Source organism: Malaclemys terrapin, chromosome 3 (assembly GCF_027887155.1).
Source record: "Malaclemys terrapin pileata isolate rMalTer1 chromosome 3, rMalTer1.hap1, whole genome shotgun sequence".
In the NCBI taxonomy this organism is placed as follows: domain Eukaryota; kingdom Metazoa; phylum Chordata; order Testudines; family Emydidae; genus Malaclemys; species Malaclemys terrapin.
Window position 1 is genome coordinate 41,217,256 of NC_071507.1, and position 27,639 is coordinate 41,244,894.

General features: G+C 42.9%; 1 protein-coding gene across 1 annotated transcript; it reads left to right on the forward strand.

Moving 5' to 3' along the window:
• The first annotated feature begins 445 nt into the window (after window positions 1-445).
• Window positions 446-25,759, forward strand: UTP25 (UTP25 small subunit processome component). Its single transcript, XM_054023945.1, has 12 exons — window positions 446-580; window positions 5,482-5,521; window positions 7,643-7,898; window positions 8,679-8,885; window positions 11,150-11,238; window positions 14,298-14,708; window positions 16,399-16,618; window positions 18,352-18,554; window positions 19,887-20,069; window positions 21,511-21,623; window positions 22,148-22,393; window positions 25,312-25,759. The coding sequence occupies exons 1-12, from the start codon at window positions 477-479 to the stop codon at window positions 25,556-25,558; spliced, it is 2,319 nt and encodes a 772-aa protein (XP_053879920.1). The 5' UTR covers window positions 446-476; the 3' UTR covers window positions 25,559-25,759.
• Window positions 25,760-27,639: the final 1,880 nt, after the last annotated feature.

A 27,639-nucleotide genomic window follows, 5' to 3' on the forward strand; every position in this document is an offset into this window, starting at 1 on the left:
TGCCCGGCAAACTGTGAAGCTGATAGCGCTCGGGCATCCCTTTCCGCGTGGCTGGGAGTGGGAGGGAGGAGGGGGCGGAGTTAGGGCGGGGAAGGGGCGGAGTTGGGGTGGGGCTGGGGAAATGGGCGGGACCAGGGCCCGTGGAGGGTCCTCTTTTTTTTATTTATTTGATATGGTAACCCTACATAGGTTGCCTACCCCTGGCTTATACTTAGATACCATGGCAATGGGGCCAGGATGTAAATACCATAGACAGACAGGTACACAATCATAGAAAGGGAGAGGGAACTGCTGCCCTCTAGTTTTCCACGTGCTGTAGTAGCAGACTAACAGCCGAACCTTGCAGGAGGCCTTGAGTCAATCAATCCCCACCCACTTTGGTACTGCAGAGGGGAGCGATTTGCGAGACAGTGAGGGTTTACGGCTGACCGTAAAGCGCCAGGGACCCACGTGGGTGCGAGAAGAACAACATCGCCATGGGGAAAAGGAAACCCCCCAGGCACCCGCTGGTCGGCAGCTTGAGCAAGAAGCAGAAAAAGCATCTGAAGGAGTTTGGGGAGGAGCACCCGTTCTACGACAAGTGAGCGGGCGCGGGGGGGATGTGATCTCGTGTCCCCGCTGCCCCTTGGCAGCCCGGCCTGCGCTGGGCTCCTGGCCGTGGGACTCCCCACCGCCGCCCGTGCAGCTGGGAAACGGCCCCTTCTCCCGTCGGCTTTGCACCCGCTCTGGGAAGAGCCCCAGGGACCTTTGGCTTGATTCTCCCCCCGGCCCCGGCGCTGGGGCAGCCCGTCGCTGTCAACATATGATTAGCCCGGAAAGAGCCGAGGCAGGAATGGGCGGAGGCTGGAGGAGGCGAGCGGATCCCTCCGCCGAGATGGGTCGGGCAGGGGCGTTGCGAAGCGGGAAGTAACAAGGTGTCAGCAGCAGCGATCGCCCCGAGCTCACACTGCACCGCCTGCCCCCGGGAGGGCGGGAGCCGGGCGGAGAGTTGGCAGCCGGGCCCTGGGCTCCCCGGGTACACGGCGGTGCCGGAGGCTGCCGGTCGGCACGTTGTCGAGGGTGGTGGGGTTGGACGGGGCGATGCTGGGGCTGAACGGGGCCGGCTTAAAAAGATCGTGAATCTCTCTCTGAAAAAGACGCAGCGAAACTCTCTAGCCGGGGAGCGAGTCCGACCTCGCCTTAGGAAGGCGGCGGGGGCGATTGGAGAAAGCGGATGTCTAGGAGTTGGGAGTCTCCTGTTGTGTTCCCGGCTCTGTGTGACTTTGGACAAGACACTTAATTGGCCTGAACCTCAGCTTCCCCATTGCTCGCCCACCTTTCCTAAGTGGGTTTAGATAGGGTTACCATATTTCAACAAGCAAAAAAGAGGACAGGAGGAGCCCCGCCCTAGCCCCGCCCCTGCCCCTCCCACTTCCCGCCCCCCCAGAACCGCCAACCCTCCCCCCCGTTCCTTGTCCCCTGACTGCCCCCTCCTGGGACCCCTGCCCCTAACTGCCCTCCGGGACTCCACTCCCTATCTAAGCCTCCTTGCCTCTTGTCCCCTGACTGCCCCAACCCTTATCCACACCCCCACCCCCAGACAGACCCCTGGGACTCCCACGCCCCATCCAACCACTCCCCACCCCCTGACAGCCCCCCCCAGAACTCCCAACCCATCTAAACCCCTCTGCTCCCCGTCCCCTGACTGCTCCGATCCCTCTCCACACTCCTGCCCCCTGACAGCCCCCCCAGAACTCCCAACCCATCTAAACCCCTCTGCTCCCTGTCCCCTGACTGCTCCGATCCCTCTCCCCACTCCTGCCCCCTGACAGCTCCCCCCCAGAACTCCCAGCCCCCTACCCCCCGCTCCTTGTCCCCTGACTGCCCCCTCCTGGGACCCCTGCTCCTAACTGCCCTCCAGAACCCCACCCCCTACCTAAGACTCCCTGTTCCTTGTCCCCTAATTGCCCCCTCCTAAGACCCTCCCCCAACTGCCCCCCAGGACCCTACCCCCTACCTGTACCCTGACTGCCCAAAACTTTCTCCACTCCCCTCCAAAAGCCCCCCCCCGTTTCTTGACTGCCCCCTCCAGAACCTCCCTGTCCCTTCTCCTGCCCCCCCTTACCCTGCTGCTCAGAACAGGGTGTTGGGCTCTGTGCCAGCCGGACACATGGCTGAGCTCCCCTGCACAACACAAAACCCGGTCCCTGGCCCTGCACAGGGTTGCCGGAGCGGGCTGCAGGAGGAGGAGCTGCCGGCCGGCTCAGAATGCAGGGAGGGGGGGGTGGGAGGAGGAAGCTGCTCCGGAGTCCAGCCCGGGACTTTCCTGCAGCCCTCCCAGCCGCTCGCTCTGCCGGGGGAGGGGGAAATCCCGGACATTGTGAGTGCTTTACAAATTCCCCCCAGACGCTATTTTTAGCACACAAAAGGAGGACATGTCCGGGTAAATCCGGACGAATGGTAACCCTAGTTTAGATCAGTGGTTCTCAACTGGGCCCCCCGGGGGGCTGTGAGCAGGTTTCAGGGGTCCGCCAAGCGTGGCTGGCCTTAGACTTGCAAGGGGCCAGGAAAGCCGAAGTCCCACCACAGAGGACTGCAGCCCTGAGCCCCACCATCCAGGGCTTGAGCGACTTAGCTTCACAGTGCCCCCTATGGTGTGAGGGATCCCGGAAAATTTCCCTCCTTGCTACCCCCTAACACGGGCCCTGGCTTTTATATGCAGAGAAACTGTTGTTGTGGCACAGCTGAGTCTGGAATTGTTATAGCACGTGGGGGAGAAGGGGGGCTCACAAAGAAAAAAGGTTGAGAACCCCTGGTTTAGATCTTCACCTGACAACTGCCTATCTATCTAGATGCAGTATTATTAAAGCTACCCCTCTGCCCCAGGTAGTACTAAACCTAATTTTTGAGTGTCCTTTGCACAGTAAGAGGCTTGGTGGGTTTAATTTAATTTTCTCCTGGTGGGGGGACCCCATTCACCCTGGCAGCATCTTGCTTCCACCATCTGCCACATCATCATAACATGTGGAAAATTCAAAGTGGGACTTAGCTGCTCAGTGTGAATATTATGAAGTGTCACATGGAGATCAGGGGTCTTAGAAACTTGTGGGGACAGCAGGTTGTGTGGCCAGCTATGCACCTGGGGGATGTACTGAGGACTGTTGTCCCCCTAGAACCACCCTTATTCAAGTTTGAGACTGTCCCTTCAAATGTGTGCAACCATGCAGGTCTGACTGGGAGTCCATAATAGATATGTTCCTATGACTCTCTACATATAGGGACAGGTATAGTTTGAATGTTTAGTCCAGTTTATATACAGTAACTCCTTACTTAACGTCGTCCCGGTTAACGTTTTTACGTCGCTGATCAATTAGGGAACATGCTCGTTTAAAGTTGTGCAATGCTCTCTTATAACGTTGTTTGACTGCTGCCCACTTTGTCCACTGCTTGCAGGAAGAGCAGCCGTTGGAGCTAGCTGGTGGGGGCTTGGAACCAGGGTGGACCGGCAGCTCCCCTAAGTTCCCAGTGTGGCAGTAGCCCACCAGGCTATCAATTGCCAGGCAGTTCAGCTGTCCCTCCCCCCACTGCCCTGTGCTGCTCCTGCCCTCTGCCTTGGAACTGCTCCCAGGAGCCTCCTGCTTTCTGTGCAAAGGGGGAGAAGAGGGGTGCTAATGTCAGGGTGTCCCTCTCCCTCCTACTCCTGCCGCCCGCTCCTATACCCTCTCTCCACAGAGCAGGGGATATAACAACAGGGCTCCGGACAGATGGAGCTTGCTGGCAACAGCTGCTGTCTCAACTTGCTGATCTACTTAAAAAGGCAGTGTACTTAAAGGGGCAATGTACATCTCTCTCTCTCTCTCTCACACACACACACACTCTCTCTCTCTCTCTGCCATGCTGTCTCCCCTCCCTCCATTCTTGCTGCCTTGTAGAGTGTGAGGCTACATTAACAACGTGTTAACCCTTGAGGGCTCAGCCGAGTGCTCATTTATCAGCAAGATGTTCTCTGGGAAATATCCCACCCTCTGACTTCACCACCTCAACCAAGCTTCATAATCATCATTGCTGTGTACAGTATTAAATTGTTTGTTTAAAACTTATACTGTGTATATGTGTGTATATATAATATAGTCTTTTGTCTGGCGAAAAAAATTTCTCTGGAACCTAGCCCCCCCATTTACATTAATTCTTATGGGGAAATTGGATTCACTTAACATCGTTTCACTTAAAGTAGCATTTTTCAGGAACATAATTACATTGTTAAGCAAAGAGTTACTGTAGCAAGGAGTTACTCTCAGGTAACCCAACTGATTCATTTCATGATTAAATATAAAGATATCCTTCACTGGTATGGAATTGAATTGGTAGCCAGTATGTTATACAACATTTGGCTTTGTGCTGTACATTAGTTTTTTCTAGAGTAAAAGTGGTTCCCTACTACTTCATTGCTCCTATCTTAGTACTGTAAATGCTAGTTTTCCCCAGTTAACTTTGTTGTATAAATTTGTTAGCTGAAGAATCTTGTAGTAAATTGGTGGCATATGCATATGCTCAGATAAATTTGTTAGTCTCTAAGGTGCCACAAGTACTCCTGTTCTTTTTGGTGGCATATTGTTAATGTTTGTTAGGGAATCTGCCTGTCAGAAGCAACAGAGCAGAATGCTTGGTTATTATGGCTTTTATGAGAGACTTAATATAACAGGGTCTTAACTCATCCACTGTCTGACTCTGCAACTGCCTCAGTTCCTCTCCTTCCCCAGTCACACCATCACAAACATGTGCTTTGAATTACTTTCCCCTTCTGGGGTCTGATTCATAAACATCAAATAATAGTTTAACTAAAAGCCAAAATCACCCACATGCATTTTCAAGGCTCAGCAGTCCACTTCAGCCCTCTTGGGCTCTTAACTCCCTCAAAGATTTTACTTCTCCCCCTTGTAGATAGCTCTAGCCAGATCTTTCTGTCTGGCTGGTATGGAAAGCAGTGTACCCTGTAGGAGCTTTTCTGCTCCCTTAAAGCATAAATGTATGTCTTTCTCTCTTTTACCCTTGTATCAGGGCACCAATCCTCAGCTCCCCAGAGCTTTGAGACACTCACTCAGGACTACTCTTAGGTCTTCCCTAGCTCTTAGTTGCCCTCCTTCTGAGGGCAGCAGGCTCACTCTTCTAGGAAGCCCTACCCTAGGGGTTACCATCAGGGCTTTGGAGTGGAGCCGGAGTACAGCTCCGAAGCCCTGGTTACCATTATGTGATGTTTGGCACCTGACTCATCACCTGGGAGATGGAGTACTAGGCACAGGTGAGGCTGAGCTCAGCTCCCCTTAAAGGCCCAGCCCATGCTGTAACATTTAGCTTTTCCTTTAAGTTGGCTTTTAATTACATTAGGACTTATTTTTGGTTCATATTTATCGTTTCCTTTCCCCCACCCTACCATTTTGTTATGTTTATGTGGAGAAACTGTCAGATAATTAAGAAAAATAAATGTCAACAATGTCTTTTCAGGGTTTCTGGAAGAGAAGAAACAACTGAAATTTGTGAGCTGGTAATACATTATTACTATTTTTATAGCCCTCTTTGTATTGCTATGGATAGTCATGAAACTCATATGAAGCATTAAACGGTATAGAGCTAATTTAGATGCCAAATCTAGATTTTAATTTAAGTAAAAACCTGCTTACAGAATACTTTCAATGAAGTTAAAAAAAATCCATTGAAAATAGTTTTGTTTGGTTTTACACATTTCTCTGAAAGGAGAGCCAGGAAGTGAAATTGAATAGAAACTGATGAGTCTCTTTTTGTCATCCAAGCTAAGTGTAGAATTTTTGCATTTCACCTAGCAATAATGGTGAAAAGTAAATTAAACTTTTAAAATGGAGTGTTAATAATAAGTATAATATTAAATCTGAGAGTGTCCCTTGTAACTCTTTATCTTATTAATGCCCATTATGGGGTAGGCAATTTGATTTTCATTCTCCAGTTAAACGGTATCTTTTCACTGAGCGAAGGAATTTCATTAAAGCTTGTTCCACTTCTCCAGATCTGTTGTGCTTTAATTTTGTTTTGGTCTGGAAAAGGATATCCCCTCCATCATTCCCTTTCAGATGTATGAGGAGGCTTCAAAACTTTAGGGTGGAGATTGGCTTCTTTTGCTAGTTGTTTGTTTCTTCAGGGATGGTTCATATTGTTGTTTGCAGTATCTCTGCTGCCTCTCACTTCAAGGTGCCAGGAGCTGAAAAGGAAAATTTACTCTCAGCACGAAGCTTGCCAGTGTTCCTGCATAGTAATGTTGTGTTCGTAGCACTGGCTGCAGTGTGAAATTTACATGCAGTTATAGCTAAACATTGTTACGCAGGATCATGCTGGGCTGGTAGAGCAGACAGCAGCTAGGATTCTGACTGTTGCTTAGAGATTCAGGGTTGGCCTATCCACCGGGTTCTGTACTCATTATAAGGGACTTTTTGCTGACTTAATTTTTTGGAGACTAAGTTTGCCTCGTTGAAAGTCGATGTTTCTTCAACGGGCGAAGGATCTGAGCAGTGACTTTTTACTGATTACCAAGCGAGCTAAACTGATGCAGATCTCCACTAAATCTCTTCCTATATGGGTTGCTCTTTTGAGTGTCCTGCACCAGTTTAATGGAACTCATTGCTTGTGGAGACTACAAACATTTTGACCTCCCTCTGACCATGGCTTAGACTGACAGGGCCAAAATCTGTGTTACTGTATACTCTGGACAAGCCCATTGAGTTAAATCAGTACAGAATTAGATGAACTAGATTTCATATTTAAAAGTCCAGAGGTCAAAGTTCTGTGTCCAAGTGGCCAGACTCATCTGTTCCCAAAGAAGCTTAGTGCTCTGACGTGGTCAGAACTGTTATCTTGTACTGTGTAAACAGACTTTCCTTATAGAGATGCTCAGTGCGTTACTATTTATAAACATATTTCCTAACAAAGTTTCATTAATATGAAGCCGATCCCTATAAAGCTGAAAACAATATTGGACTCATAAGCTATGTTGTAGATGTCTCTTACTCATAGCAATTTTTGTCTTGAAGTTTCTGATGCCAAAACTTTTAACTTCACTTTGAAGTTCTTTCAACCCCAACTGATCACAAGAAGCTATTCTTGGAGATGAAGATTTTCAAAACTACCCAGCAGACTTAGCCACACAACTTCTATTGAAATTAAGGGGAGTTATGTGATTAAATCCGCTTTCAGAATCTCAACTGGGAGGCCTAATTTAATTGCAGGCCTTAAGGAGATGCAATGAAACTACACCTCTACCTCAATATAACGTGACCCGATATAACACGAATTCGGATATGACGCAGTAAAGCAGTGCTCCGGGGGGGTGGGGCTGGGCACTCTGGTGGATCAAAGCAAGTTCGATATAACACGGTTTCACCTATAACGCGGTAAGATTTTTTGGCTCCCAAGGACAGCGTTATATCGAGGTAGAGGTGTATATAGGTCTGTTGAAGAGTAGAATCATGGAATGCAAAACTTAAAATGGGAGACTTTGGGCTGGCCACAAGCATTAAATGAAAATACTGCTGCTTTGTGTATGTATACACACTAATAATTGCTATGCTGTTAGGATGCATGCTAATTAACATGCTGAAGGAATAATATGTATGTTCTGGAACACTATTTTCACATTCAGTCTGAGAATTCCGAGCACTCAAGTGCAGAAAGTGATGGAGAGAGTGAACCAGAGCAGGTCTCCGTGTATCACAAGCTACTGGCCACATTCAAGACTATTCCAGATGCCAACAATGAAGAAGATGACGAAAATGAGTCTGAAGAAGGTGATGAAAGTGATGAGGACGAAACAGGCAGTGAAGAGTCTCAGGAGGGTGAAGATGGAGATCATACAGCTGGTGAAGAAGATGAGAATGATGTGCAGGACCAGGAAGAAGGTAGTTTTTGTTTGTCTAATGTATGGGTAACAATGGCTGAATTGGCAGGTATAAACAAACCACGACATTCATTAAAGCCTCTGTATCCAAGAGTGGCTGCACTGCGCGCTGGGTTTCTGTTGGGGGGGGCGAGGGGGCAGGGCTGTTTTTGTTTTTTGCTGCTCTGGCCCTGAGGCAGTAGTAGCTTCCATGGCTCCTGCAACTCTACGCTGAAGGGGTAATGGCTAATGGATCTATGTAGCAGTAGATACATCAGCCCTTGGAACCCTCACAGAGCAGGACTCTGCCAAGACACACAGAGGATGTTCCTCACCTGCACAGCAGGCCATTCCCCTCCTCAGCACCTAGTTCTGCTTCTGCCACAGAAGAGAGGGCAGGATTTGCCTCTAGAGGAGAAAATTTTTGAAATGGAAGGAAACCTTCTTTACAAGGAGAGAGCCTCATTTGCAAGGTTGGTTAGTGAAGAGTTCTAGTAAAGAGGTGGCAGCTTTACAAAATTGTAGCTATTTAAAACAGCATTGTTGTTTGGCAGCTAAAACACCCATCTGCAAAGATATTGTTTAAAATAATCCCTTGGGCATCAGTGACCATTATGCAGCATTTGGCGTAGGAGCCTTTGTTACTGTAAAACACAAACTGGTTCTGTGTTTGGATAGAATATTGGGAAAAATAACCAGTAGCTAAAATAATACCTGGAAGCTAACCAGCAAGAGTCAGGTATCCCTGTAGACTGACTCTTTTCAGAGAACATAATCCATTTCTCTCTTCAATAATTCACAGCTAAAGACACAGGAAAGCAGATGCTTGGCCAGGAGCAAGCCGATGGAGCAGATACCTCTAGTGACCCAAAACATGGAGCAAGTGAAGAGTTCACCGATGTGAAACATGAATCTGAATTTAGCCTGGAAACCAATTTCATGGACGAGGAGAGTGGTGATTACAATGCAGATGAGAGGGAGAGTAGCTCTTCTGTCATGGTTTCAGAAGGTAAAATACACTATTTGCGTAGTGAGCTCTCTCTAGTCCGGCTCCTATAGTTTGACAGTTTACACTTGTTTACAATAGCCACACGCGGCAAGACTGCAAATTCCTAAAGGCATGCTGTCTAGCCTTTGAATTCTTATGTTACGTTCCTGTTATGAGGACTTGTAAGCCAGTTGTGTCTATGTAAGCTCACCTGGTAATGTGGATAGACAAATTGTCTTCAGATTCGGGAATCTATTTATTAACAATGATGTGATTGTGACTCCTGGTAGGAGAGAACAGAGTCTTGAATTTACCCACACACATACTATGAATGAAAAGCCCATCTCCCAAGCTAACCAAAACAAAACTAGACTGAAGTTTAAGAACATAGACGCTGTCTGTACTCAACTTCTAAATTTCAAGAAACAGAGGCTGAGATTCTTACTCCCGCTGTGGCCCCTCTACACCAAGAAAAAGGGCCAGAGTGCTGTAAAGTGTCCTAAAAGCCCTGTATCTAGCTGGAGGAGGATTCACTTGGCACAAGCACGTCAGAAGACAGCCATAAGGCTGACTTCTGAGCAACCGCTCACAAGCTCTGGGGTAACAGACGTGCCAGGAGTGTACTCTGGAGATTCTGGGCAGTGCTGCAGCCCATAGGCGAACCCTGGGAGGCTGCTGTAACTTAGATGTGCTGTTTGTACTGGCTAAGTTATGACAGGGGCTCTGCAGCCCAGGAACGGTAATGCACAAAGACACCAAAGCCTTCACATCTGTGAGTTCTGTGCTGTGCTTGTTCGTGATACAGCTGAGAATCTCTCCCTAAACATTAAATCAAACTGGGATGTGCCACCCAAACTCCAGTGTTTGAATCACACTGCCGTGCGAAATACAAATAACAGTGTGCAGTGATGTGTATCGCCTTTCCGTGATAAAGTAACATACCGCACATTGGCATTTGCAGAATTTCTGTTCACGTTTCATGCTATGTGGTTTTGATATTAGATGGCATAATTTAAAAGAGAGAAATTATATTTGCAGCATCCCTGGTGACACTGGCTTGTCAGCTTACAACAGCAGCAGATATTAAATCTGGGATGCAATTTGGTTATTGCTACATTAGGGTGGACTCATCAAAGGGCCACGCGATGGGAAAAACTGTTCATTCTTGTTACCCTGGGGAATATTGCTTATGTTGTGGGCGTTGCATTTTAATAGGAACTACCAGCTTTTCAAATTCATACTTGGCACAGTGGTATTGTTCAGCCTATAAACAATGTTTCTTTTCTTTGTGACATTGTGGACTGGAAGCTGCTTTTCAGCCTATGGTAAAAGAGGCGAAACTGGGTCCTCTAGAACAACAGATATGGGTGCATTAGTCAGGGAGCAAATTTCTGTCCTTATCCAGCAGTGACTTCCTGAAAATGGTGGTAATCATTCACTTTCCCTGGGCCAACCAATGCTGGAACCAGTATAAACAGTAACAAATCAGAGAGGCTGTCTTACTTTAAAGTAATATCCTCTTCAGTTTCATTGCTGGGAAGATATGCACAGCACTGCCACAATTTAGAAAACCCCATGAGTTTTGAGCGCTGGATAACCTCAAGACATTGGCACTAGGATTCTCTCTAGTAGGCATTTTTCCTTATGAAATGAGCAGTCCTATGTGATGCAATTATTATCAGGGCCTGATTTTTCAAAAAGCTATGCCTATGATTGTACATGCTGTAGTGTATGGACAGCTACCTGATCTGCTTTTGCAATTACTTGCCTAAATTAATTGAAAATCAGGCCTTTAAAGATTTCAGAAGCAGTTTGGGAGTGTGGGAGAGATTAGACTAATCAATCTTCACCACCTTTTAGGGAAATTAAGCAAATACAAAAATTCTATTTCAGAAAGTTTTTCTCCCATAATAGAACGGTATTGACATACTTGATCGAAAGCACCCTATCCCAGGCAGAGCTTTCTATGAAAAAGAAAATGGGCTCATTATTTTTCTTGCAAGATGTGAGATACAAAGTGATGTGCAACAGTATTCTCCCCTTCACACGTGTCTTGCAGTTGAAGCTCCACGGTTTCCAGCGTGGTGCTATTTTTTTAATGTTTTGTTTATATACAGAGTATTTGACATTCTGTAGAAGTGAAATGTCTCATCCCTCCAAGTGCTGTAATATCATTTGCTAGCAACTGAGTTACCTGGTTCAAATATCATGTATGACTCAACTTGCAAATCAGTTTAGAAATTTGATTCCAGTTTTAATAAGAATAGCTTTTGTTTTTTAAATAGATCCATTTAAGCAACATATGAACAAAGAACTGGAAGAAAAAGAAATAGGAAACATTTCAGCAAGTTCTAAAAATACAATTCAGCTGAAGGTAATGATGTGTTTGTTTCCCTATCATGAGCTTATAAAAGTGCCTGCATTAAATGAAATTGATGTTTAGCTTACATTAGTCCTTTTGTATGCTTTACTATTCCAAAATTCCAGTATCTGCACTGAAATAGATTCTGAATACTTATTGCTGTTGGAACTCTTGTCAACATTCAGTCAGACTGCATTGTTGTTTAGATTTTTCTTTTTGCCTAGTTCAAAGCTGGAGTCAAAATTTAAGCTTAGACCTTCAACTGGAGTAAATGGGAGCCACTGAGGATCTGGCCCTTATGGTCTAATCTGCACTATTGAAATTAGTAGACAAGTTTGTTGTTGACTTTTGGTAGGATTAGTCCCACAAGGCCTGATTCTGAGAGGAGGCAAGCACCTCCTGTGATATGCTGGGCACCTGAACACTTGTTGTTACCACAGGGATCATTCATCCAGTCAGACACCTTGATGTTACTTTATAGATTTAAGACCAGAAGGCACCATCTAGTCTAACCTCCTGAAAACTTGGACTTGTTCAGGATTTGAATCTAGGATCTCTTGTATCTAAAGCAAGACTCCTACCCTACACCAACGAGCCACACTTAATAGATCTGCTCTTCGATCTACTTGTTCAAATACAGTCATTTGTCACTAAGGGTTCTGTTCTCGGGGTGGGGGTGGGGCGGGCAGGGGGAGAGTTAAAGATGCCCAGCACATGTAACATCTTGGATAAATTATCCAAGAGGTAACCTGCAGCTGTCAACTCTGTCCTCCCCGTAGTTTTAGAAAACCTGGTAATGAATAGGAATCAAAGCTGGATAGTTGAAAAATACTTTTAGGAAATGAATATCATTTTTTATTACTTGGATTGCCATAGCGTTCAAAATCTGCTAGATACTTTCCAAACATCGATACCGTCCTTGCCTAGAAGGGTATGCAATCTATTTTAGATTTTAAATTGATGGTCCGTCTCATTTGTCATCTTGCTCAACAATTTACATTAGTTTTGTACTCCTAGTAGTGACTAACTACTAGTCCTAAAATGAACCACATGAGATACATCTTGATATTCATGTCATAGGACTACTGTAGCCTATTACTCATTTCCGTGACATGCTGCTTCTAGTGGCATGTAGATTACATCACCATGAAAACAGTTGTTTTTTTAATATATATATTAAAAAAAACAAACCCTGTTTTCATGGTGATGTAATGTAATATACACACACAGAGAGAGAGAGAGAGAGAGCACACAGTTATTCAACATGAGGTAGATTGATTTTTAAATCACTGATTTTAATCAACAAGCAAGAAATCTTGGTTTGAATAATCAATTTTAATCTTGTTTTGCATTGATTCTCATGAATTGGTATAATTTGATACCTTTTTTTTGGTAGTAAAAGAATATACTCTATCTATACACATTTATTTAAGCAATTACATAGCTTAACAGATCTGAATAGATGCTTAATTTTTACATTTTTATTATGTTAGAAAGTGGTGAATGATCAATTTCTTATTCAGTAGATTAATTTTTTTATTCATGATTTGTGTCAAGCTGCATTTGAATGGAAATTGGAATTTAGTTTAAAAATCTACAAAACAGTATTTTAAAATTGTTTTTTATTAGTTAAGTAATTAAAACTACCTTAAAAGTTCTGGATGCATAAATTAAAAAAACGAAGTTTATCAAAACATGTTTTGCATTTTACACTACCCGATTTAGTAAAGAAAAGAAGTATATCTGTAGTTAATGAATTGAACTGACTATTTCTGGTCACCATATCCTTCACAACTTTAGAATTAATAGATCGCCACTCACACCTTATTTTTTTATTCATATTCTGCTTTTTCTAGTTTAATAAACTGAAATAAAGAAAATATTCTCTCTGCACTTGCAGAAGAGGCTACTGCAGTCAAAAATTGGACTGAACATTTTGTCAAACTGTCGTTCAGGTGCTTGGACAGGATCACCAGATCAATGTCTTTTAAACTTTGGCAACAAAAATGTACTGCTTGAATATTATTTTTTCTTTAATTTAAATTATTTTAATAGATTATAGTAAATTTAGGTTGTAACATAAATTGTCATAATTTCAAATAGGTTTCTTATACAGAAAAATTACTTAATTTGCATTAAAAATGCAATTTCCTTCTTTGTTTCTTTTAAATCATGTATTTTTATCCACCTGATACATTGGCTTACCCTCATTTAGGCTGGAGTCTGATGTTTAATGGGAATCTTACAGCAGGCCATGATTTTATTTGTTGAAGAGTGGCCATAGGTAAAGACATGGAACAAATACAGAGGCGATACGTAAACTGATGCATGATGTACATTGGTAAATTGGGTGCAAGTGAGAACAAAGAAGGGTGTAACTTACGTGGTGAGAGGCTAGAAAAAGCTAGAGCCTTATTTAACTTGCCCCTGCTAATTGTTTCCTTCGTTGCATTCATCACTTCTGGCCTTTCAGAATGTAAATCACACTAGCTTATGCTTCCTGGTTAAACTCTCTAAGACACAGCAACTAACATGTAATTTACATCACCTCTGAATTTGGTCCTTGATCTTAAAAAAGTGCTTACATGAATTATCTTATGTTTCATATGGTAAAGAAAGTAAATGGTATGTTTACACCATGGAGACTATATCAGCATTGCTATGTTGGCATAGCCCCATAGTACATGCAGACTACACTGACAGAAGGAGTTTTCTTGCAAATATAGGAACACCACCTCCCCAAGCAAAGTTAGCTATGTTGATGGAAATCCACTTCCATCATCATAAGCTACATCTACACAGAGGATTTTGTTGGCATAGCTACATTGGTCAGAGGTGTGTTTTTTTTTCACCCCCGACCGAAGTAGCTTTGCTAATAAAACCTTTCAATGTAAACTAAGCCTGAGCGATTGTGTGTGTTTGAAGGAAGAATGGTTTTTAATTTGTATCATTTTTGAGAGGCTAGTGTTTCATCTATGTTATTAAAATAACTGCTATATCAATGTATATTTTTAGCTGTATGGTGCTAAGTAATATCATGTTTGATTTTCTTTTTCTTTCTTTTTTTCCAGTGGCCAACGTTGGGCCAGTTAGTTTTTTCTTCTTCGTTACAGCAGCCGAGAACTTTTAAGCCAGATAAAGAAGCTGATTTGAAACGGCTTCATCTTCACAAGACTTTAGAATCCACCTGGCCAAAAGTGAACAGCCAGTTCTTATCCACGCTGACTAAACAGAACAAACACCCGTTTACCCTGTTACAAAAGGAACTCTTTTGTATTATGAATCGGTACAAGGACTTGTTCTACCCAGAAAGAACTGCTTTAGGGAATGGGGAAGAAGTGCGTCATGCTTACTGTCTGCATGCAGTGAATCACGTCCTGAAGGCAAATGCCCAGGTTCTCAGCAATAATGCCAAACGAAGAGATCAGAAGCCAGCAGTTGATAATGATGATTTCAGGGACCAAGGACTCACTAGACCTAAGGTGGGAGGACTCCATTAGCATCATCTTTTGTTGGGTAATTGACCCTGCCATGCAATTGTCATAATAGTTTATCCTGGCATCATTCACTAGCTCTTTATATCTTGTGACATGTTCCCAATTTTTGTCTTTTCACACTGGCTGATCATGTTGTCTTGAAGCTGTCTGTAAGCAGCAACGGCAAATAGTCTGGGAGAAGGGCTAACTTCAGTTTGCACATTTTGCAGACAGACTAATTCCAGGACACCTGCTCTGTTGGAAGAGTTTTTCTAGTGCCGTAACAGATTGATGTGTGTCTCCTTCCTTGTTCTTATTCCATTCCTGCTACACTAGCAAATAAAGAGCCTCCATATCTCCCTTTAAAACTTACACTGTTGCTGCAGTTGGAGGTCAACATCTATACAGACTGCCCCAGAAAATCACTTGCTGCCCTTAGGATCAGTGGAGATGGTTCAGTGTAGTCACTACTCTTCAGCCAAAGCCTTATGAGTTCCCACTCCCTTCCCCCTGTTTCTCAAGGGCTACTGTCATTGTGGGTCACGCTTTGCTTCAGACTTCTTTGTATCTGGTGCAGCATAACTTGGGACCAAAATTCCTCTGCTGTTATTACATAACTCTGTTGCTATGTCTACTAAAAATCAGCAGGGATCTATCTGTATTGGCTCTAGGGGATCCAGTCCCATTAGATTCTAATCAGGCCACTTTTCCCTTTCATTGGTGATGAGGCCCAGATTAGAGCTGTCCTGCAATCAAATTATGTTCTTGATAGGGAACATGTCACTAAGCCACCATGAACTGATTGATGGACAGCTGGATGCAGTTTGCACTGATTTGTCACTAGAAGTGTAAGTGGCCTGGTTTAAAAGTTCCAGTGTTGGATGGTCATGGTACATTGTGGACTGATCACCTTTTAAAAACATCTGGTTTGGGTTTTTTTCTTCTATCCGTTAATTAGATATTAATATTTAGGTATTTTGAGGGTTTTTTTTTACTAGAACCAAACTTAGATCCAAATACAGCACCAAGTCCAAGCAGCTGTGTAGAGGCTACTCCAGCCATTTGTGTGCGGGGCTTTGCTAGCTTGTGTGGGGAGAATAGAAGGATCTTCAGAGTGGCAAATCCTCTGGTGCCAGTGGCCCGTGTCTTGTCCATGCCCTGCATGCTAATGACCAGAGTTCCCTTTGCAGAGCTGAGCTCCAGGCCACGGTTGGGGGTAAGCCCCCGGGCATCCAGCCCCATCCATTGTACAGCAGAACTTCACAGGTTCCACTTCCAACGGTTCCTCTTTGCCCACAGAAAAGGGGGCTACATTTACTCATTGCATTTCTAGTTCCAGCTGAGTCACTTATAGCTGACTTGCAATAAGGTGTTTGGAAGCCGGCAGCTAAGGCCTATTTTAGTGGAAGTGCATTTTGAAGCACTTCACTGAGCCAGCTTCAGGACCCAATCATATCTGTTCAGTCAGGCTTTCATTACTCAGGCACAAACCTCTAGCTTGGAATTTGTTTGCAAGGGACCTATATTTCCTTTAATCCAGATGGCATAGTAATGGGTACTATGCGTAATAATAAATAAAATTCAGGCCTCTTTGTATTTTTTGTGCTTCATGGGGTGATGTTAATTCCCTTCTTCTCTAGAGAAGACATTGTTACCGAGGGAAGTTATCCTTTTGTAATTGTGTTGGTCCATACAGGTGCTGATAGTAGTGCCCTTCCGTGAATCTGCCTTACGGGTGGTGCAGATTTTCATCAGCCTCCTTGAGTCAGGAAGTAAAAAACAAATAGATGTAAGTAACAAAAGGCGCTTCAAAGGGGAGTTTGGTTCTGATCCAGATGAGAAACCTCCCAACCTGAAAAGACCTGAAGATTATGAAGCTGTGTTTGCAGGCAACATTGATGACCATTTCAGGATAGGTAATAAAATCAATATTTTATCAATATTTTAGTTCTAAAAATTAAAGAGCAGGGATACAGTTTTCCTAAATGACTTAGGAGCCTAATTTCTGTTGACTTCCAATGAAACTTAGGCTCCTAAGTGCCTAAATCACTCTTGAAAATGCAGTTTAGGTATTCTTGAAAATTTCATCCCAGGTCAAGATTCTTTTTTGGTAAAGTAACATTATGAAATCTTTTTCTGCTTCTTGGTTAAGATCAAGTTTAATATAATTTTTGAAACCCAATGTATCTTTTATTGGAGCTGGGGGGAATCCACATTGCAATTGAGAAAGGATGGACTTGGTATAATGGACCTCTTCCGCTTCTAATGACTATAGTTTCTCCTGATTGTTTTTAAAGCAGTTTGTTTGCACTGAAGTTATTAATCAGTAATGGCCTGAGGAAAATTAGAAATTCTGTAATGAGCAAAGCAATTTTCTACTATATTGCATTTGTTTTCCAGCAGAGTTTTCATGCATGCAAAGGATGGGCAGTGAGTATGAATACTAGTTGAGCAGAAAATGGCAAGACTGTTTAATAAATTGAAATTTCATGCTGGCTTGGTAGCTTGGTATGCAGAGAATTAGCTTGTGGCTTGATGCCACGAGTCGTAAGTGGCTGTTCAAACTTATCTAGACAGAGAAGAAGAGGCTCTTAAAATTATTGTCTCTTGAAAGATAAATTGGCCTTCAAAGATATTTGATAATGTTGTGGGAAATGTAAGCATTTGCCCCTCTTCACCACTGAATAGCTGTGATTTACTGAGAGTTACACTGCTTTCTGCAGCGAAATCACTCTCTTCAACATCCCATCCCCATGCAAAAACCTGTCTGATTCACCTACTACTGTGAAGAAATGCACATCTGAATAGAGAGGAAATAGTCATCTGTCATCTTGCAGCAGCATTATGATGGCAGCCATCACCATGTTTTCGAGGCACTAAAATCCTTTTTAGTATGGATTAGGGAATGCATTTTAAACTCTACTAGTTCATTATTATTTTTAATATTTAAAAAAAATATTTGTCAATGTTTGTGTTACATTAAATTGTAACTCTGTCCTATGTGTTTATGCCCTCTGGTAGCTTATTTCATTGGCTTGATTTCCAGTTAGGAGTTTTTAAAATTATTTTTATTTAACCAAAACATACAAAAGATGAAACCCTGGCCCTGTTGAAGTCAGTGGGAGTTTTGCCATTAAATCAGGAATTCTACCCAAAGTGTCTAACTTGGGCACAGAAAGCTGTGGGCCCAAATACCATCAATGATGTAGTCATGACCTGGATAACTAACTCATCACTTTATTTTTGTACACAAGAAACATTACCTAGGTCAGCCCAGCATGCCTGATATATCATGTTAGTGTAGAACCAGTGTCCATAAAGTTACTCCAAACTGGCATTGATGGAATTGAGAGCAGAATGGGTCATCCTGCCTTTATGAAGGAGGGGAGTGTTGCGTTTTTAATAACCTATGGATCTGTGAATGGTATTGATATATTTTTTAAAGGTGCTCCTTGCAATCCTCCTTGGACAGAGTAAGATAATGATTACAACAAGATTTAAAGGAGAAGAATATAAACTGTAAGGGTGGGGGAGAGGGAATTGTGGGTTTTTTCATTGCATGACCCTTTGGGGTGGGGAAAAAGGAAATACAGTGATCAAAAAGTCAAACATACCAAGAAAATACTGCTGTTTGTTTTTTATTGGACAGGGGTTGCTATTCTTCAAAAGAGTATGCGATTATATGCACCATTTTACTCTTCTGATATCATCATTGCCTCTCCCCTTGGCTTGAGGACCATAATTGGGGCAGAGGGGGAGAAGAAGAGAGATTTTGATTTCCTCTCATCGATAGAAATTCTTATAATTGATCAAGCAGATGTTTACCTAATGCAGAATTGGGAGCATATTCTGGTAGGTTTTTTTCACCCCATATTACTTTATTTGTTTGACATGCTATACTATGTCTAACTAGTGATATAATTCATCCCTAGCAATAAACTCTGTCAAATTTTCATTCTCTCTCTCTGTGCCTTCCACTTAATAATGTTTCATCTCACTAACATTTTCCCATTATAAAAGTAATCTTGTCCTGGAATGACAGATGCATGCTGAAGTCTGCTAGGTCTATGACACTCCTTGGATTTCAGTAATACTCAGCTTTTACTCTGTAGGTAAAATACTTTTACTCTGTAGGTCTCAGTATTTGGCATATCTGTAGCACATTTTATCTAAAGTTCTGTGAAGACGTTCACAACTGTTGATTAAATCTTGGAACAACCCTATGAGGAAGATAACAGGGATTGCTTCACCCAGTTCTGGGAGGGAACATAGCAGCTGTATGACAGCTTACAATAACATTATACAACATTTCAGGTCAGAAAATAAAGTAGAATACAGTATCTGATTGTAACTATGTGTAGAACTTGGGAAGGAAGTTGCTTTCTGCCTGCCGTGGAATTTGGCTTAGATGGGTTAGCATCCCGACAGTTGCCGAATTTAGGTAATTTATAAACACTCCTTGAATTACTACTTAAAATGTTAGCTCTGTATCTTTCAGGAAAAAAAATACGTTGTTCACTGTATTAAAACAAAGCAGATTTCCATGAGACTGCTGGATTGAAACACCCTAATAAGGTGCCCAGGTATAAATTCCTGAGATTTAAGAAGCACTGTTAACGCGGTGCTTTCAGAAGCGAGCTTGGAGAGTGTCTTTTTTTAAGTAACATGTCCCAGGGGAAAAAAAGCATAAAACTGAATATTAACAGAAATGCATTCATTGATACCAATCCGGAAGTTTCTCTGAGTGAAATTCACTGATGTGGCACATAAGCCTGGTGCTGTCTCCTCTGCCCAGGGATGAATTCACCATCTGTGTTCATAGCTGTCACTGAGTGCTATGCGGGTTCCACTTTGGTTTTATTGATTAGGTCTAGACTTTCTGGAACTGGCCCCACATGGGGAAGAAATCAGGAGCTGGGACCATACCAAGACTGAAATTAATCTCACTTTAAGCTTCTAAAGTCTGAGGAGCTAATGACTTTTAATTAGGTCCTGTAGAAAGAAATCTAGTAAATTACTGTTCATCTGATGAGTGAGCAGGATCCAGAAAGCTGTGTTTTGGGAGCCTGCTAGTCTGTCAGCTGACTTGTTCATTTCCACTCGCTTTCACAGTGCAGTTAACTTACTTGCCAAGTGTGCATTCGTAGTCTAAGGTTACATACATCTGTTTCTCTCTGTTTAAAGCACCTGATGAACCACCTCAACCTCCTTCCTTTGGAGTCCCATGGTGTAGATTTTTCACGAGTGCGCATGCTGAATCTGAATAACTGGTCAAAGTATTATCGTCAAACGCTACTGTTTAGTGCTCTTCAAGATCCCCAGATTAACTCTATCTTCAATAAGAACTGCTTCAATTACAGAGGCCAGGTGAGTTCACGGACAGGCCGATAACTATCTTAGATTTTGTAGGTAACGGGGTAACAGGATCAGCTGCTTCCTACGTGTCCTCTTGTGGCCAGGGTGGCTTTGCTACACCCTACCTCAGTTTCCCCTCTTGATTCCTCAATAACTCTAACTCCCCTCCACTCTCCTTCCCCCTACCTTCCCCTCCCCTCTGCCCCCAAGCATCTTTAATGAGTCTGGTGGCAGCCCTTCTTTGGGTTTGGTTTTATTAACATAAAGTTCAAAATAAACACAAGTTCTTCTACCCCATCTTAAGCTGGGCCCAGCCCCGCATCCCTGAGGTATTGCCTCTGATGGTTCTCTGAGCCTTTGGAGAAGACACAAGGTTGATCCTGCCTTCTTTGTCTTCTCTCCAAAAGGAAAACTAAACCTACAGCTGGGAGTTTCTGCTCAACCACAACTCCCTTCCTTATGGACCACTGCAGGAGACTCTCTCATCCTGCAGCTTCCCTCTGCAGATCATCCCCTGAGCCCCTTCGGCTATCCATGGGCCTCTGTTTTTCTGGCCTCCTCAGAGGCCAGGCCTGATTTAGTCACTTGGCTGTCAGTCAGGTGACAGTTCAGTTTCTTCATTGTGGAGGCCAATAATCAGGTCACAGTCCACTGTGATGGCAATCTCCCTTTAGAAGGGCCAGCCACCCTCTGACAAGATGCCATGTTAATCTTCAACATGAAGAAACAGCAATAGAAATTCTTATTGTTTGTGCATGTGCCAATAGTTCATATAACGCACATCAGTTTTTAATCTACAAACTGTTGCCTTAAGCGACCATTCTTATCCCCAGAGATTCCATTGTAATTTTATTTGATCTATTAGATTTTTTTTTTTAATGTAATATGTTTATTATGGCAGTGCCTAAGCGCCAGCCAAGAAGGGACCCCATTGTGCTAGGCATTGTGCAAACAGAGTTGTTATGGAGATTCCTGAGGTGACAAAGTTTCAGGTCAAATTTTAGCGTTTGGTTTTGTATTGAATCTTATAAACCTTGCTATTAATAGAGGGTGTTGATTGGTTTTGGAGGGTGAGGGGTGTTTCAATGGAATTTTTGTTTACAAGTTACATTCCCTCTAACTTGCTTGCAAGCCAGACACTGCAGCATTGTACTAATCCATGAGAACCCAAAACTGAAAATGACCAGATGATTGTCCAAGATGAGCAAAAGGCATACAGAAAGCAGTGTGTTAGTTCCCACTCCCGTATCCTCCTAGAAGCATGTCATGTATAGTTACTCAGATACTGTGTGGAAGTAGTGCTGGCAGTAGTTCTCTATTGACTTGTTCAAAACAGCCTCGTTTGTTGCCTGAAGGAGTATGTCATTAGCTGAAAACTGATTAGAATGTGAAGGCTTTTTAAATGCCGTTCATGTTTCACTGCTTCTCTAACTGTTTGACTTACCTCCTGCAGGTAGCTGTAAGGAACGTACCCTCGATTGGCTCCATTAGCCGTGTTGTGGTACAGCTTCCTCATGTCTTCCGAAGGCTGGAAGCTGAAAGTTCTATTTCTGTAATGGATGCAAGGTAATCTGTCACCCAAACCATTCTGCTAAGCCCCAGTGTCTGCAGCTTCAAATGTGCTTAGTCCAATATAATGCACTCTATGCCCCACAGGGCTGGTGTGCCTAAAAAAAATGAGATAGTAATATGTGCTCTTACTGCTCATCAGATGTGGGTTAGACACAGCACAGTCAAATAAATGAACTGGTACTTTCCTCTCCCCTAGTCCTCTCTCCCCCTTCCCATTTTTCTTTTAAAGATTACAATCAACATCATAGAACCCTTGCACTGATGTACCTTTGTGTTTAGCCCTTCTCAAGTCTGGAAACCTTGGTCAGTGTAAAGATTTTCTTGACTGTGACACAGAATAATAATGTTTGGAGGTTATGTGGGGTTTATTGGGGAGGAGGTGTTGGTGTGGTTCTTTTTTGTTTGTTTTGTAAGGGTTCCTCCCCCCACCCAACCACCATTCTTAAGAAGGCTCATTTACATGTTGGAAAGATGAATATTGACTCAGGATAATATTGATGTGCATTTTCTTAACCCAGGTTTCAGTTCTTCATTGACAAAGTTTTGCCTGAGTATCGTGATGCAATCATGTCACATACACTTGTTTACATTCCTTCGTATTTCGACTATGTGCGTCTTCGAAATTACTTCAAGAAGGAAGAGCTGAATTTTACACACATCTGTGAATACACCAAAAAATCCGGTATCTCCAGAGCAAGACAATTCTTCCTCAAAGGAGAGAAGCAGTTCTTAATTTTCACTGAACGCTTCCACTTTTACAAAAGGTAAGCCATGGGCCAGATTCTGCTTTGAGATGCACATATGGAAATCTGAAAGCAAAGTCTGGCCCTGTGGGAACATGCTAGTTTGAGGCTAGCAACGGATGAGTGGTGGTGGTCTGGTTCATGAACCAATGTAACCTGTTTGGGGAATCCTTCTAAGATTGAAGTAGGAGCCTCATGAAAGATTAACACAGACAAAAATTGCAAGTATCCCCCTAAATATTTAATAATACATTAAATAATGTATAGGGCTCAATGCTGGGAGTTGGTAAATGCACCCAACTCCCACTGACATCTGCAGGAACGCAACACCATCCAGAATTGGCCTAATAGTACCTTTCATCACAGTCTGCATCTGTGTTGGGATAATTCCTTTCACCTCTGGAAAGGAAGATGGAATTTGTTCCATGACAGCAGCACTACTAAGAGAGTTTTTAGGGGGCCATAATAAGTTTTCTACTTGAAACTGTTTGTGAAATTTAATTAGGCAACCTGAAATTACAAAAGCGGGATTCTGCTAGAAGCCCAGAGGCTGATGAAACTGACCTTGCGTAAAAGTTATAGGATCCTTATTGAGCACGTCAGGGTCAGGATCTCTGCTAAATTACATTCAGAAGAGCACCTACAGCTGCTCAGTGCTCTCCAGCATTGCCTCAGGAAGAATGTCCCCACATGAATCTCCAGTCTCTGTACAGCAGGATGTAGACTAGCTTGAAAATCTCATCTTATAAAAAGGCTGTGAAAACCTAAGGTTTATGCCCATAAATTGACCTGAAACGCTCACATCCCGTAAACTTTTAATTTTACAGTATTGCAGAGCCATCTCTTTGGCATCCATCATCTGAGTATAAGGGTCTTGCTATTTTGAGTAATACAGATCATCCAGCAGACTGTATTGGGTTTTTTGTTGTTGGTCTGAGCATTCTCCCTCTCTCTCCTCCCACCAACTCTAGCTTTCTTGCCCCTTTAGAATATAGCTTTTCTGGTTAAACCCATATTCTAAGGGTACGTCCAGACTACCTGCCATATCGGCGGGTAGCGATCGCTTTATCGTGGATCGATATATTATGTCTCGTTAAGACGTGATATATCGATCCCCGAATGCGCTCCCCGTCGACTCCGGAACTCCACCGGAGCGAGCGGCAGTAGCGGAGTCAACGGGGGAGCCGGGGCCATCAATCCCGCGCCGTGAGGACCCAAGGTAAATCGATCCAAGATACTTCAACTACGCTATTCACATAGCTGAAGTTGCATATCTTAGATCGATCCACCCCCTAGTGTAGACCAGCCCCAAGTAACGCTCTTGAAATGGTGATACTTGGCATTTTAGGGGCCAAATTGAACAGAGGTGGCGTTGACTTACATCAAGGTCAGAATTTGACCCTCCATCTTTAAAGTGCTTTACAACTATTCACTCATTCTCTGTAAGTTCCCTGTGTGGCAGAGAGATAGTGATTAATATTTATATTTTGCACATGTGAGAAACTGAGGCAGGGAGGTTAAAGGACTTGCCCAAGGCCCCCTGAAGGAAATTCTAGCAGAGCCAGGTTTAGAACTCTGGAGTTTCCGGTTCTCAAGTCCTCTGTTGGGTGCAATAAACCATATTGTGATTCTTACAGCATGTAGAGTGCTTAGGCTGGCAGTGTGACAGCTTCCCAAAGTGACTCTTTTTGGGTTTTAATATATACATTTGGATATTTCAGTTGGTTTCTTCTCCCTTCCTCTTTACAGTAGTCTAGGAAAAAAGCATTAAAACTAAGTTAAAGCTGTATTTTAAAGAAGGGGGAAAAAAAAGTCCAGATGTGTAAGTGAGAAATCCAAGGCCATTCAGAAAACGTGCTTTCTCCTGACTACAGCTGATTTTTTTTTTTTTTGATGGAATAGTTTTCTGTTGAAAAATGCTACTTAATCTAAACCTTCCTGTGCAACATTTGATATCAATTTTGATGAAATTTTCAATGGAAAAAAGTAAAAATGTTTTCCATTAATTTCATTTAACTTTCATTGTATTGAAATATATAATACATTTATTATTATATATTTTTTATTACATACATAACTGCATAATATTGGTCAAAATAAAACATTTTGATGATTCTGAATCAGTTTTAATTTTCTTTTTGCATGACATTTCGGTTATTCGTTCTAATTCAGAACAAATCTTTTTTTGAAATGTTGGGATTTTCTGTGGAACAGAAATCCCAGTTCTTAACCAGTTTTTGTTCTGACTAGCACATACATAAGATTCTTCCAAGACTCCAACAGTCTTTGGATGTTGTTACATCCTTGGACGTAGTAAAAGCATTTTAAGCGATCAGACACTTAAACTAGTCGACATGAAACTCCTCTGGTAATTCCTAATGTATTGCAAAGCGGGATTTGGATTTTATTTCAGTGATGCGTGTGTGTGTATGTGAGGGGAGACAGAGCCAAAAAAACCCTATTATCTAAATGTAAGCCCGTAGCCAGAAAAGGGAGCTATATGAGTGGATTTGTACAACCCCATTGAATTGAATTGCACTGGTTTAATTTGGACACCACTGGGGCACACTGCCCACGTTACTGTATTAGGGTTAAATCCAAAGAGTTTGAGTTCAGTGGGAGTTGATGGCGCTCAGCACTTTTCAGGAGGTGCCCAATACCTAGCAGGATCAAGCTCTTCATTCTGCTTCTGTTTAAGTCAATGGCAAGACACCCAGACATCAGTGGATGTAGCATTGGACTTACAGAGCTCGATCATGGAAGAGCCTGAGTGCACTTAACTCCAACTGAAGTCAGGGAATTGGGAGAGCTCAGAGCCTCAAAGGATTGAGTCCTTAATTTACTATGTAACTTTCATAAGTGGACAGTGTAAATGGAGCGTTTCTGCAGTAAGATTGCAGAATACCAGATTGTGACCATGGTATTTTTCTCTCATTCAGATACCTAATAAGGGGCATCAGAAACCTCATTTTCTATGAGTTACCGACCTATCCCCATTTCTACAGCGAGGTTTGTAATATGCTGACGGCCACAGCCAGTGGAGAGGAAGCTACTTGGACTTGTACTGTTCTCTATTCAAAGTATGATGCTCAGAAGTTGGCTGCTGTGGTCGGTGTAGATCGTGCTGCTCAAATGCTGCAGTCTAAGAAAAACGTGCACCTTTTTGTTACTGGAGAAAATGAATGAACAAAGTCATGGACCGAGACTCTTATTGTATGGACTTGGATCTTTTTGTCTAACATGCACTTTGATGCTGTTTTTTAAAAAGTGTTTGGGGGAGGAGAAGATGTATCAAAAATATTTTGTTGGAATTTGTTTTACAGGGTTAATTTGTATATTTAAATACTCCCACTTAAGCCAATGAGGGAAGTAAAAGGTGCCATTTAAGCAAAGCACATGTGCTGCTTCTTTTGTGTAAGTGAACAAGCTTTAAAAAAAAAAAAATTAGACTTTCCTGGCTAACTTACCCCCCCATATGCTATCTGCATCCTGGAAAATAATTATGGGGTGAAAAATGCCTTGTCATTAGACGATGGCACTCCCATTCCCCTGTTCTGTCATCAGAAGCTCCCTATGTTCCTTCATCAAATACAACTTTCTGCTGACTCATTCAGGGGGAAATTCTTCCAGATGTTGAGAGTGTGTTCATGCAAGACATTCTGCACTACTTATACCCTCGTTGCCCCTCAGTTGAGGGGAGGGCATAGGCAGAGCCATTAAACAGGGGGGCCTGTGTAACTCCAGCATGTCATTGAGTGAGTAGCTGAAAACACCATGACTTGGCCTTTTGAGAACAATTTGGGGTAGGAGTTAATGGATCTGCACTCAGACTGATTAAATGGCCCAAAGTTCACCACATTCCATCCTTACAATGCTAATTTCAGTCCTAATGCTTGTTTAAGTTTTATTAGAGCTATACTTTCAAAGCTAAATGCACACCGTTGTGCTTTTCTGCACACTTACCTTATGTGTGCAGCTCCCCCGTGTGCACACCTAGTTACAAGATCAACAAAGGAGAGGCACAGACTGCTGAAAACTAATCCAAAGTCTTCATAGACAGTTTGCAAAATTACTTGGGTATGTCTACACTGCAGAGAAATACCTGCAGCTGGCCCATGTCAGCTGACTCAGGCTGCGGGACTGTTGCATTGCTGGGTGGACTTCGGTCTTGGGCTTCCAGCCTGAGCCTGGAAGTCTCCCCAGCAATGAAACAGCCCTGCAGCCCAAGACCATGAGCCAGAGAAAGCTGGCATGGACCAGCTACGGGTTTTTCGTTGCTGTGTAGACATGTCCTTTATGAGTTTCTGAATACCTTAAAGTCAGTGATCTTACTCCAAAGCCCTCATTGTCTATGGAGAGCTAAGGAGTCATACAGTGCAGCCTCTCCTCCTTGTTTCCAGGAATTGTCATTAAAAGAAGCCAAAAATATATCAAATACTTTCCTAATGTTACTTTTCCATATAAGCAATTGTAGTTGCCAGAGGGATATTATCTGATTGTGGATGGAAGGGCTGGTGGTTTGTGAGATCCAAAGTGGGAAGGGAAATGCCCTCAAGCCATCTAAGGTGTGGTCCATGCTGTAATAAAGTTTAAGGAATTCCTCTCCTTTCCCTGATCCTTAATTAAACAGAGTTGCTACAGGCTAATATATAATGTTTTCATAGAATATCAGGGTTGGGAGGGACCTCAGGAGGTCATCTAGTCCAACCCCCTGCTCAAAGCAGGACCCATCCCCAGACAGATTTTTGACCCAGATCCCTAAATGACCCCCTCAAGAATTGAGCTCACAACTCTGGGTTTAGCAGGCCAATGCTCAAACCACTGAGCTATCCCTCCCCCACCTTTTTGTTATCGTCTCTCGAAATAGTGGTCAGTGTATATAAACAGGCAAAATTTAACTCCTGTAAACAAGTACATATTGTGGTAACACGGCCTAATTTCAACCTGTTCCCATATCATAATCATTATTACAATATTGTCAGATGTATATCTGAGGTTATCATCTGTTACTATTGTAAGTATGCTTGAGATGTCAGTTTAGCCCTGTAGAAACATACGTCTATACAGCTGCTTGCTTTCTATTTTAGTTAGGCACTAAGGCCCAGTTGCAATGCTGAGCACTGTGGAGTCTGACTTTTAGGCACCTAGAAAATGACAGGAATAATGCTGCAATCTACAAAGCCTGAGCTGGGTGCCTAGGCTCCATTTACACTGAAGGGAAGAGATAGGTGCCTTAGATTGTGATATGCAAAGGCAGTGCACCACGT

Coding starts and splice junctions, on each gene's coding strand:
- UTP25 (XM_054023945.1), top strand. CDS start 477: ATGGGGAAAAGGAAACCCCCCAGGCACCCGCTGGTCGGCAGCTTGAGC. Junction 20,070..21,510: donor GCTTCAATTACAGAGGCCAG/GTGAGTTCACGG, acceptor TACCTCCTGCAG/GTAGCTGTAAGGAACGTACC. Junction 21,624..22,147: donor ATTTCTGTAATGGATGCAAG/GTAATCTGTCAC, acceptor TTCTTAACCCAG/GTTTCAGTTCTTCATTGACA.